This window comes from Arabidopsis thaliana, chromosome 3, assembly GCF_000001735.4.
Source record: "Arabidopsis thaliana chromosome 3, partial sequence".
In the NCBI taxonomy this organism is placed as follows: domain Eukaryota; kingdom Viridiplantae; phylum Streptophyta; class Magnoliopsida; order Brassicales; family Brassicaceae; genus Arabidopsis; species Arabidopsis thaliana.
Window position 1 is genome coordinate 219,444 of NC_003074.8, and position 12,113 is coordinate 231,556.

Here is a 12,113-nt window from a genome sequence, read left to right on the forward strand (position 1 = left end):
TAGTGTGGAATTTGAAAATGTCAGGGGAGAATTGTATGGATGATATGAAAGGGGCCGCGTTGAAACATGTGGATGTTGTATTGTATGCTCCTGAGTCCACCCTTTTCTTTCCGTGTTATTTCATACTATTACAAATAAGGTTGGTCCCATTGCTTTGATCACATTATTGATTATACCATTTACTTATTATGTCAGTGTTGGTACAGGTCATTGATCACAATTTGGGCTTTAAACGGAGAGGATGGAAACTGAATTCTAAATACATTTCGGCCCATTTAGGGTCCATAACCTTCTACGCCAATCAGAAGGTACGTCGACATGAGCAACTTGGTCAATTTTATGACATAAATAAAATAAAAATAAAAAAATAAAAATCGATCTGAGGGGTTTTAGAAAGAAAAGAAGAAATTCGGGAGTCGGAGAAATTGTCGGGTGGATCGATGAATACTTGTCAGTTTATGGATAAGCAGATAATGGATCTATCTTCTTCTTCATCTCTACCTTCCACTGATTTCATCGATCTGATGAACAATCATGACGGCGATGATCACCAGAAGAAGCAGGTGATCGGCGATAATGGATTGGACTCTAAGAAAGAAGTGATCGTTCCTAGCTATGATTTCCATCCCATACGTCCCACCACCGCCGCACGATTGTCTCACTCGGCTTTAGATCTCGCCGGATCCACGACTAGGGTTAATTGGTCCGCCTCTGATTATAAACCCGTTTCCACTACTTCGCCTAACACTGTACTTACTACTACTTCTCGAATCTTCCTCTCTTTTTTTTTTTTGTACATGATTCTACATCATAAGCCTATAAGAGGACTTGTCTATTTCTGATTGATTTGTTTTTTTTTATTCGGCCAGAATTTTGGATCTCTCGATTCTATTGAACCTTCCAAGTTGGTTCCTGACAAGGGTCAAAATGTGTTTAACACGACTATTATGTCCGAGATTATAGATAGGACAATGAAGAAACATACCGATACCTTGCTTCATGTAATGGAAGGTGTTAGTGCACGTCTTTCACAGCTGGAGACCAGAACCCACAACCTCGAGAACCTGGTGGATGATCTCAAAGTTTCTGTTGACAATAGTCACGGCAGCACTGATGGGAAAATGAGACAGCTTAAAAATATCCTTGTAGAGGTAACTTTGCTGATTGCTTTTCGAAACTAGAATTTATAGCTTTTCCTGGCAACTATTGATCTTTTTTATACAGAAATTTTCTCATTTATGAACATGTCTTTTCTTGAACCAGGCTTATAGTACTTTCTGTTGATACTTCAGTTCCTTCTTTATGCGAATGGTGTGCAGGTGCAGAGTGGTGTGCAACTATTGAAGGACAAACAAGAGATTCTCGAAGCTCAGCTTTCAAAGCATCAGGTATCCAACCAGCATGCCAAAACACACTCTTTACACGTTGATCCCACTGCTCAATCGCCCGCTCCAGTCCCTATGCAGCAGTTTCCTCTTACTTCTTTCCCACAGCCACCATCTTCCACTGCTGCTCCTTCCCAGCCACCTTCCTCGCAACTACCACCTCAGCTACCTACGCAGTTTTCTTCTCAACAAGAGCCGTATTGTCCTCCGCCTAGTCATCCTCAACCACCTCCATCAAACCCGCCTCCTTACCAAGCTCCTCAGACCCAAACGCCGCATCAACCATCTTACCAGTCACCGCCTCAGCAGCCACAGTACCCCCAACAGCCACCACCATCATCAGGCTACAACCCCGAAGAACAACCACCATATCAGATGCAATCTTACCCGCCAAACCCTCCTCGTCAACAGCCACCTGCTGGTTCTACCCCTTCTCAACAGTTCTACAACCCTCCTCAACCACAACCATCAATGTACGATGGAGCGGGTGGTAGATCTAATTCAGGTTTTCCGTCCGGCTACTTGTCTGAACCTTACACATACAGTGGTTCACCAATGTCCTCAGCGAAACCGCCACATATAAGTAGCAATGGAACTGGTTACCCACAGCTCTCAAATTCACGTCCATTGCCACACGCTTTGCCAATGGTTTCAGCCGTCAGCAGCGGTGGTGGCTCTAGTTCCCCTAGATCAGAAAGCAGAGCCCCAATCGATGATGTAATCGACAGGGTGACAACCATGGGATTCCCAAGGGACCAAGTCAGAGCAACAGTGAGAAAACTGACTGAAAACGGCCAAGCTGTTGACCTCAACGTGGTTCTGGATAAGTTGATGAACGAAGGAGGAGCTCCACCTGGAGGTTTTTTTGGTGGTCGGTAGCCATCGGTTTAGCCAACTCTGTACAGTACTTTATATCAGTTATCGATTTAAGGATCACCTTTGTGACCAAATATCGATTTCAAGAGCTTGTAAGTTGTAACCCATTGCGACTTCATATATGATATCAGTTTGATGCGTAATTCTAGAGAATGTCTATTACTCCTTTGTGTTTGAAGCTTGAAAGCTTGCGATGATCTTTTTCGTTTCTTTTCTTGTATTTGACCATTTGTTAATCAGCTAACATTTCAAATCTATTACGCATCAATAAAACAAAGAACTGATAGAAGCAAAATGTCTCCGACATTATTGTTACAGGAAAAAAAAAGAAGAGGAAACTAAACCCAAAATAAGCTTACAAGCAAATACAAACACTCAAAACACATGAACATTAAGAACTAACAGTCGATTTTTTTTATTCAACATGGTTCACTCAAAACACACGCTTTATGTAGTCTTGGTGTCTCGGACATTATGAGTACCCTTGGTGGTGTCTCGGTCTCGGACATCAAAAGTCTTGGCCTCTCGGACATCATGAGCTTTGTCTTCTATGGTTTGTCCAGCATCTTTAGTCCTCTGTCCCACATACTCGGCCATGTCAGCCAAACGATGCTTCGCTTCCTCAAGCTCCTCCGGGATATGCTGCCCGGCCCGGCGGATGTAGTTGAGTACCCACGACATGGATGATAGTCCGGTGAGACCTATGGCCCCTGAAGCCAGGAATCCAGTCATAGCTAGACCGATGACAAAGGCTGCTGGTACAATAACCGGACTAAAGATGAGAAACAACGGGAATGCTAGCATTAGTCCTATAACCGAACCGGCTAATGTCAAACCGGCTATAGTCAGCAGCGTTCCTCCTATCGGTACACCGACAAACACGGCTAGCACCTGCATGCACGTGCGTCACGTGAAAACCACATACATATGCATAACTGAGATTCGAAGGAGGGATGTAAAAGGGACCTGAGTGGAAGAAGGGCCACTCTGAGGATAAAGGACTTTGATGCCTCCTTCATGCTGGCGTTGAGGGTGCACTTGAAGCTGGTGCGAGTGTGTGCGAACGTCGGCCATTGATCCTCCAAGTTCAAGCTTAATCGAGAGCTTCTCAAGAGTGTTAACTTAATCAGTTGCTTCTGCCTTTAAGGTTTGAAAAATGAGATCGGTTTTGAGCGAGATGGTGTGTGAAGATGACACGTAATGGAGTGACGTGGCACCTGAGAAGCTTGCATGAGTAACAAGTTTCCTCTGCTCTTTTTATTTTTACCATCCGAATCCGATGATACCAACGAGATGGACAAAGAGTGCCTTAGTGTCAGGTGGTGGAGCCGTAATACATGAAAAGTCAATTATACCCTTACAATCGGAGTTGAACATCAAGAAAGATCATCAAACTCGCTTCGAGTCTCCTAATCAAACTCTTCTGAATTGACATAATTAGCATGCGGCTTTGCTCGAGAATATTCACCAGATTCGATTTTACAGCTTCAATGGAACAATTAGGTTTCCATAAGAGAATTTCAGCCATGGAAATAATACTTGGTGTATTGCTCCTATAACAGGGAATAAGGGATTCCTCTGTTTATGGCTCCGAAAGCAAACAGTCAAAGATTGAGATTGTTGAACAGATGATGCAGAGACTGATCAAGATCTTATCAACAAACCTCAGTAAATCGTCTGTGATTGTATTCACATCATGTATTGTTGAGAACCGCCTTAGCCCTTAGGCTTAAATCTCCATATTCTTAGTGTTGATCCCTTCTAATAGAAAGTGGTTACTTGGGTAAGACAGAGATCTTGGCTTCAACCTTAAGCATACCAGTATCACAAGCTGTCTCCCTCATATTCAAAGTACACACAGTTTTCCAAATCTTCTTTCATATGCAAGTCCAGCTCTTTCAGCAATCCATAAACCGGCTCTTTCTCAGGATGCAATTCATCATCCGCCACAAATCTATGTACTTTTCTTCTAATCTCAATCAAACTCTCTGCCAGTCCTTTCTTAATTCCTCTCTGCTTCACCGAATTTCTCAACTTCTCCACATTCTCCCATTCTCCCTTAACCCCATACACATTCGACATTAACATGTAATAGCCAGCATGATTAGATTCCAATTCGAAAAGCTTCTTTGCAACAGTTTCTGCCATCTCACCATTCTGATGAATCCTACACGCGCCTAAAAGAGTACCCAAGATTTGAGGTGTCGGTGAAAAAGGCATCCGCTTTGTGATTTCAATGGCAGTATCTAGATCTCCTACACGACCAAGAAGATCAACTAATACAGCATAGTGTTCTAAGTTGGGAGCAAGTCTATAGTCATTCACCATCAATTTAAATATTCTCAACCCCTCATGTATCAAACCTGCGTGACTACAAGCAGATAATATTGAGAGAAATGTCACTTCATTAGGCTTAACTTCTGAGCTCTTGACCATGTGATTAAATGTTTCCAGTGCTTTAGTGCCCTTTCCATGGATGCCATAACCAGTGATCAAAGATGTCCAAACCACAGTGTCCTTTAAAGCAATCCCATTGAATACTTTAGAAGCATTGCCTAGACTCCCACACCTCGAGTAAAGCTCTACAAGAGAAGCTCCGATGAATGGGTTACTGTCAAATCCATATTTGATAACATAACTATGAAAGCATTTAGCTTGTTCGAGAAAGCCTAACTCCGAACATGACCCAAGAACCTTCACCATAAGAATAGCATCAGGCCTGGTATTATTTTCCAGCAACATGATGGAAAATTCCTCAATTGATCTGTGAGCCATTCCATTTAATGTAAAGCCACTTATCAGCGCAACCCAAGAGACTACATCTTTTCTTGGTATCCTGGAGAATACAGCATAAGCTTCTTCAGGGGAGAAACACTTCATATACATATCAACTAGAGCAGTAGAGACTTTCACTTCTGTCTCTAAACCTTTCCTAATGGCCAATTCATGAGTCTTCCTACCTTGCTCTAAATCATGAGCAGCTGCACAAGCTTGTAAAACACAGAGCACGGTAGCTACATTAGGTTCTGTTCCATCATCCATCATATCATTGAAGACAAGCAACGCTTCAGCGGCAGCTCCATTTTGAACGTAGCAAGCAATCACTGTGCTCCAAGATATAACATCTTTCTCTGCTATCATCTTGAACAAATTAACCGCTTCCTTGAAAGCTCTTGACTTTGCATAACAATTCAATAGCGAATTTACCAAAGACAAGTCATTTGAAAATCCTCTCCTAATCACAAAACCATGCACACATCTTCCAAGCCTTGAATTCGAAAGCTTTGTACAAGCAGAAACTAGTGTGATTAAAGTTACCCGATCAGGAGTAACATCGGAAGCCATCACCATTCTCCTGAAAAACTCTACGGCCTGATAGGGAGACCCGTTTTTCTCAAACCCAGAAACCATAGAAGACCATGTCACTATATCAGGCTTCTCCAATTCATCGAACATCCTCAAAGCTTCGATCATTCTTCCACATTTGATATACATATATATCAGAGAAGATCCAACATAAAGGTCAGACCCAAGAGTGACATCCTTCTTCACGAACCCATGAATCATTTCACCATAATTAACTTCCCGCAGCTCCCCGCAGGCCTTGAGAGCAACTGGAAGCGTGAAATTATCAGGCTTTTCTTCATCGCGAAACATATGACTAAAGTGATACAAGACTTCTTCCCATTGTTTCTCTCTGGATAAACTCTTAAGAAGAGTATTCCACTGGTACAAGCTTCTCTTCGTCATTTCGCCGAACATTTGGCGTGCATCCACGGAAGAAGAGAACTTCCGGCAAAAACCCATCCAAATCCCCTGAAATTGAAAATTATCTCACATTCAAACCTTCTGTTTCCGAAAAACTTCCATCAAAATTTTCTCGCTTCTACATTGCTTGAGCAACCCAAATTTCCTTCTTGCAGTAAACTTTGCGAGGGAGAGAAGAGAAGAGAAGGATGGATTCAACTTCAAAGCAAAAACATGAAGCGCGAATACGTTTAGCAAAAACGTTTGGGCCTGGGCTGTATGAGTTGGGCTAATAATGGTCCACTACTCGCTTACTTACTTGTAGCTTTTCTATTGGTCAACATTTTTCTTTATTATGTGCTGTAGTGTATTAAATGTTATTTAAATACTAGCATCTCTCCAGGATAAACATAACAAATTAGAGAACAATAAATAAAGATTGATTAAGGAAATAAAAGAAAAGAAGGACGTGGCAGTATCGGAGCTAGTGCCTGTTATTGAGAATTGGAAACAGCTACAAATAGTACGCACAAGCCCTTCTTCTTCTTCTTCTTCTTCGTCGTCGTCCTCAACAAGCTCTTCTTTCTGACTCATAACCCAAATTTCTGAGAATCAGAGCCTTATTCAAGAGAACACCAAGGTCAGCATTTTCTTCTACTCTCTCGATCTCAATTTCTCTCTTTATCCTTGTGATCTATTTCTCTCTCGTCTACAATTTGAGCTACTTTTCTTGTTATTATCGTCACGTTGTGTGTCGCGTAGTGGATTTGAGTGATTGGTTGATTGATTGATGGATTTTTTCACGAAACGCGTAGAGTTTGGTGGAAGTTGTTGAAATTCGAAGCCGATCGCGGACTCGTTTGCTCTTGATTACGTCGCAATCCGTACGATTTTCCGATCAAACGTAAGCTTGAATCTCTTTCCCTTTTGTTTTGTTCGCAAGCGTGTTTGATTTCTGTTAATATTTCTTGATTTCCCCTTTTTGCGGAATTGATTCCGGTTTTTATATTCCCATATTATTTTTTTATTCTCATGTACTGAGAATCATGATTCTAGTTTGGTAAACGGTTGGTGTTCTTATAAAATGCTTGATAGATTTCCATCTGGGTTTTGGTTGTTGCTGTAGTTAAGAGTGAAGGAGATAGATTTGTAGAAAAAGGAAGAGAATAAGAGTGAGCTTGTGGCCAAAAAAGGGATGCCTTTGAACTTAGGCAACGATGGCGATGGGTCTTCCCGGATTATTTTGACTGAGCCTCGCGGATCTACTGCTGAGGTTTTACTCCTTCATCTCTCTTCTCTTCATCATTCCTCAATGTTTAGACCATAGCATCTCAGTGGTTAGTTGTTTGAGCCTACTACTATTGTATGTCTATACAAGATGTTGTTTATCTTGGAGACGACTATGAAATGAAAGATGTTGTTCAACTGTTCTGGAACTTGGATTGTGTTAAGAATACTCTGTTAGGGGTTGTAGAGTTACATATTCTCGGATTGAAATCTTTCAGGTGCTTCTATTTGGAGGACAAGTCATTTCTTGGAAAAATGAAAGGAGGGAAGAACTGCTTTATATGAGCAGCAAGGTATATCTCTAATCAAATATCGTCTTTAGTTTTCATGTTTTAACTAGTATTTTGTTTGGTACGACTCATTTAGGCTCAATATAAGCCACCCAAGGCGATCAGAGGAGGAATACCTGTTTGCTTTCCACAGGTTTGGCATCTCAGATCATTTTAATATAGTTGAATAACCCTTTGCTCTAGTTTCGTACTGCCATTAAGTATACTGTGTCATATTTGCAGTTTGGAAACTTTGGTGGACTTGAGCGACATGGATTTGCCCGGAACAAATTCTGGTCACATGATGAAGATCCTTCGCCTCTACCTCCTGCTAACAAACAATCATCTGTTGATCTGATATTGAAGTCCACAGAAGATGACTTGAAGACCTGGCCGCATAGGTGTGTTTTAACTTATACTCTGGATCTATGATATGGATGTCTTGTCTGTGCCTTTTTTTATTATCATCTCTTTGTCTAACTTTATAATTACTCGGTGCTATTGGCGCAGTTTTGAACTCCGTATTCGCATTTCTATTAGCCCTGGGAAGCTTACTTTGATCCCTCGTGTGAGGAACATTGACTCAAAGGCATTCTCCTTTATGTTTGCACTGCGAAACTACTTATATGTATCTGACATAAGGTGTGTGTGCCTTACAAATTTCTTCCGATCTGATTTCGTGTACTTATGCTGCTTCCTTCCTCTGAGTGATAAATCATGTGGTCACCGAACTTGCAGTGAAGTTCGAGTTGAGGGTTTGGAGACACTGGATTATCTAGACAACTTGATTGGTAAAGAAAGATTCACTGAGCAAGCAGACGCGATTACCTTTGACGGGGAGGTGAGTAATGTCAGCCATTGTTTTCCCCTTAATAGTTTCAAAGAAGAGAAAAAAAACCAAAGATTGATATAGAGTCAGTGTGCTGTGCAGGTCGATAGAGTGTACTTGAACACACCAACAAAGATTGCGGTCATAGATCATGAGCGAAAGAGGACCATCGAGTTGCGAAAGGAAGGCATGCCCAATGCAGGTAAAGGATACCATTTGTTCTTCGTATTTTTTTTTATGAATGAAACCTTTTGAGAGTTGGTTTCTAATGGATTGAGTTGGAAACGAGCAGTTGTGTGGAACCCCTGGGACAAAAAGGCAAAGACCATAGCTGATATGGGAGATGAAGATTACAAAACAATGCTTTGTGTAGATTCTGGAGTAATCGAACCTCTGGTATTGTTAAAGCCTCGTGAAGAGTGGAAAGGCAGACAAGAACTATCCATCGTCTCATCAAGTTACTGCAGCGGACAGCTTGATCCACGCAAGGTTCTTTACGGAGATATCTGATCCTTTTGGGGGTTTATCTTACTTAGTAAAAAAACAGTAATAAGCCATGATCTCATTATCACTACCACCCAGAAACAACTCTCTAAGAGTCTTGTCTTGAACTTGGAGATTTTATCCTTTTGACTTGTGTTTTGAGTGAGTTCTGATTGTTGTTGTTACACAGAGAGGTCACGGTAATATTTTGTAACGTTGACTCTGTGTTTGACCGTCAAACAGTGTATCGGTTTCTTTGTTCGGAAATTTAGTAGAATATATCATCAATTTAGTAGAAATTTTGTGAAGTATTTCTAGTCTTCTCTACTTTCTTCTTTAGTATTGCTACTTTTTAAAAGTAATAATACTTTTAGATTTGTTAATTTGTAATTAACAAATCATTATTTTACACTTTATAGCACTTGTTTTTTTTGTTTTTTAATAACAAAATGCATATAGAGAGCTTTTTTCGTTTACTGCAGATTTAGTATGACAAATACTAGAGATCATGAGTTTCTTCATTTGCCAAAGGATAAAGATAAAAATGAAAAAGGGTTTTACAACGTATAGATCATAAATAGATTTGATAAAAGATTCCATAATGTGAAGTCTCCATTATCCAACGGTAAGTGGTCTTGTCTCAACTATAGTTTTTTAATCATTAGTTAAAGACGAAACTACTGTATCTGGCTTGGGGAGCAAGGTTAGCGGGCCCCACATAATCTATTTATTAACAAAATTGCCACTAATCCCGATTTCCCAAGCTCCCAAGTGCTTCGGTGTTCCGAACCAATTTCACAGCGAAGGTCAATAAACACGAGTGTTCACCGAAGCTAAGGTTCGTCAATTGTGTTCCAGAGAAGCTTTCCTCGAAGCTTAGGGTCGGAACGTACGACCCTATGGATTAGCTCCAGTTTCCCGCTCACATAGTCTTCTCGGTTTTGTTTTTGTCTTCACGCGTTCACTCCATTTTTACTTAGCCTAGTGAACAAGCTCAACAACGCTCTCTCTCTCTCTCTCTCCCCCTCTCTCTGTTTTGGGAATCATGGCGAGGTAAGCTTTGAACCCTAATTGATATAAAGCCCCAGACTTTCGTTGATTTTTTCACACAAATCCTGAATCGGTTTTCGTAACGCGATTCCTCTTCCATTTCGTTCACTGTTCCTCGAAAGGGATAAAATTTATTTTTGAGTGGGTTACGATTCAGCTTTTCCTGGGAAGCAAAATGTGAAATTTCCCTTACAAGTTTGAGTTACAAAGATTGGATTTTTAGAGATATTTCGTCTGATTTAGGCATTTACTGTATCCGCTTGAATCTCTAGTGTGTCTCTAACTCAGTAGCTGCTTATGAACGGATGATCTTATCCTCTTTTGTTCTTGTCACAAATATACAGGGCTTGGATTGTCGATGGTCGAGGAATTGCAGCCAAAGTTAAAAATGCCTCTCTTTCTTCAGCTTTGCAGATCCAAGACTGTGGAGCTCATATAAAATGCCCCAACTGCACTTACCGCATTGACAATAGCAATGTGAGTGATTATATCCACACTTCTCTCTCTTGTCTTAAACTTACACACACTCACCTGTGTTTCGTTGGTTTCAGGTACTGATTCCATGGCCTGGCCTTCCTAAAGGTGTCAAGTTTGAGCCAACTGATGAGGACATTATCGAATTTTTGGAAGCTAAATGTGGGATTGGTGGCTCTGAACCTCATGTGCTTATCGAAGAGTTCATTCGTCCTGTCACTGAAGATGTTGGAATCAATTACACTCACCCTCAAAACCTTCCTGGTAAATGATCAATAAAGACCTTTAAATAAGCTCATAATTGTTGTTCTTCAACTGAAACTGTAAATCTTGTATCTTGAATCTCTGAGTCTCTCCAGGTTTATTGATTCCTGCTGAGCTTTACTGTTTCAGGTGCAAACAAAGATGGAGTGAGTGTCTTCTTCTTTCACAAGACAGTGCAGGCATATGGAACAGGACAGAGGAAACGCAGAAAGATCACACCGACACTTGTGAACGATGAACCAGTTCGTTGGCACAAGACAGGCAGAACCAAACCTGTGATGCTCAGTGGAGTCCAAAGGGGTTGCAAGAAGATCATGGTGCTCTACAAGAGCGCTAGAAAGGGAACGAAGCCCGAGAAATCAAACTGGGTTCTGCATCAATACCATCTAGGAACAGAAGGAAAGGAGATAGGAGACTATGTTGTTTCCAAGATCACATATCAGCAGCAGAAGCTTGGGGAAAATCCTGATGAAGGTGAGAGTAGTTCCGGGGTTAGAGGTGGCCCAACAACACCAAAGACGAATACTCCTACACCACCTAGCCTTGTAGATGGTGTCGCTGGAGATGAAGAAGCTTTTGATGATTTAAAGATGTTTGATCCATTTTTTGAGGTTGGTTCCACAAAATCATTGGGGAATAGTAACTTCGTTTTCTAGAGACTAATAAAGTCGGAATTTTTGTTGTTGGTTAACCAGGAACTGGACAGCATTCCTGAAGCTGCTTTAGGGAAGATGTGGTCCAAAAAAGCTCGAATGGATGAGGAATTTGTTGTGAACCTAAGTGAAGATAACTTAATATGCGACGAAAGCATGGAAGCTTCGTCTCTTTGGGAAAATCAGGTTCTCCCCAATCCTAGCCTTGGAACTGTTGGGGACTTCGATGGTTTTTCGATATCAGATCTGGAGAATGCAGATTTGGGGACTCCCCCTGATTTCCTCACTGTAAGATCCTGCTTGAAAAAAACCTTGTTTACTTTCGGAAAATTCAATGGAACTTAAGATTCTAAATTAGTTGTCATGGAGGTTTTGCAGTTGGCTTCTCAGGAGAGCTTGCTGAATTGGATTGGATGGTTGTGATTGGATTCTTGCTGCTACACAAAGAAGCTCTTCTAGTACGGCGTTTTCGCTGAAGAAGGAAAAAGCTGGAATATGTCATAAATAAGAAAACTTTAAAGTCTCCGCAACTGAAGTCATATCTCTGTGATAATTTTACTTCAGGAGACCAGTTTTCTCTCGGATTCCCGGAAAGCTGCTTAAATATTCCGGGAATAATCATTTTCAATCTCTGAATCTGCACTTCATCATTGTAATTCAAATAGATATTTTGACCTTTGTACTCTTTGCTGTCTTATGATGGTTACTCTGTTTTTGTTTGGCTCAGGGTCCAACGGTTATAACTATTTATTTTTGGGTATTTTACTATTTTCACCTTATATTCTCAAAAGTTCTC

General features: G+C 40.9%; 6 protein-coding genes across 8 annotated transcripts; 3 read left to right on the forward strand and 3 right to left on the reverse strand.

Moving 5' to 3' along the window:
- Positions 1–138: 138 nt before the first annotated feature.
- AT3G01560 (proline-rich receptor-like kinase, putative (DUF1421)) lies at positions 139–2,546 on the forward strand. 2 transcript variants are annotated; one of them, NM_111022.3, is made up of 3 exons: positions 139–749; positions 870–1,151; positions 1,320–2,546. In NM_111022.3, the coding sequence occupies exons 1-3, from the start codon at positions 441–443 to the stop codon at positions 2,262–2,264; spliced, it is 1,536 nt and encodes a 511-aa protein (NP_186805.2). In that variant the 5' UTR covers positions 139–440; the 3' UTR covers positions 2,265–2,546. The 2 variants fall into 2 exon arrangements, with proteins under 2 accessions (NP_186805.2, NP_001326869.1); NM_001337347.1 differs by having other exon boundaries at positions 139–1,151; positions 1,320–2,493.
- Positions 2,496–3,384, reverse strand: AT3G01570 (Oleosin family protein). The gene is made up of 2 exons (NM_111023.3): positions 3,228–3,384; positions 2,496–3,152 (listed from the first exon to the last, which is right to left on the reverse strand). Exons 1-2 carry the CDS (start codon positions 3,333–3,335, stop codon positions 2,709–2,711), a joined length of 552 nt encoding a protein of 183 aa, NP_186806.1. The 5' UTR covers positions 3,336–3,384; the 3' UTR covers positions 2,496–2,708.
- A 140-nt stretch (positions 3,385–3,524) lies between these two features.
- Positions 3,525–3,638, reverse strand: AT3G01572 (uncharacterized protein; the record flags this gene model as incomplete). Its single annotated transcript, NM_001125079.1, has 1 exon — positions 3,525–3,638. One exon carries the CDS (start codon positions 3,636–3,638, stop codon positions 3,525–3,527), a length of 114 nt encoding a protein of 37 aa, NP_001118551.1.
- Positions 3,639–3,888: 250 nt separating this feature from the next.
- Positions 3,889–6,239, reverse strand: AT3G01580 (Tetratricopeptide repeat (TPR)-like superfamily protein). The gene has a single exon (NM_111024.3). It carries the CDS (start codon positions 6,066–6,068, stop codon positions 4,086–4,088), a length of 1,983 nt encoding a protein of 660 aa, NP_186807.2. The 5' UTR covers positions 6,069–6,239; the 3' UTR covers positions 3,889–4,085.
- A 172-nt stretch (positions 6,240–6,411) lies between these two features.
- AT3G01590 (Galactose mutarotase-like superfamily protein) lies at positions 6,412–9,185 on the forward strand. 2 transcript variants are annotated; one of them, NM_111025.4, is made up of 10 exons: positions 6,412–6,648; positions 6,824–6,912; positions 7,135–7,281; positions 7,514–7,588; positions 7,662–7,718; positions 7,808–7,965; positions 8,075–8,206; positions 8,303–8,405; positions 8,496–8,595; positions 8,686–9,185. In NM_111025.4, the coding sequence occupies exons 3-10, from the start codon at positions 7,204–7,206 to the stop codon at positions 8,901–8,903; spliced, it is 921 nt and encodes a 306-aa protein (NP_566143.1). In that variant the 5' UTR covers positions 6,412–6,648; positions 6,824–6,912; positions 7,135–7,203; the 3' UTR covers positions 8,904–9,185. The 2 variants fall into 2 exon arrangements, with proteins under 2 accessions (NP_566143.1, NP_850493.1); NM_180162.1 differs by having other exon boundaries at positions 6,623–6,912; positions 8,686–9,180.
- A 446-nt stretch (positions 9,186–9,631) lies between these two features.
- Positions 9,632–12,074, forward strand: NAC044 (NAC domain containing protein 44). Its single transcript, NM_001337348.1, has 6 exons — positions 9,632–9,929; positions 10,271–10,403; positions 10,478–10,664; positions 10,794–11,275; positions 11,360–11,605; positions 11,696–12,074. Exons 1-6 carry the CDS (start codon positions 9,922–9,924, stop codon positions 11,738–11,740), a joined length of 1,101 nt encoding a protein of 366 aa, NP_001319443.1. The 5' UTR covers positions 9,632–9,921; the 3' UTR covers positions 11,741–12,074.
- Positions 12,075–12,113: the final 39 nt, after the last annotated feature.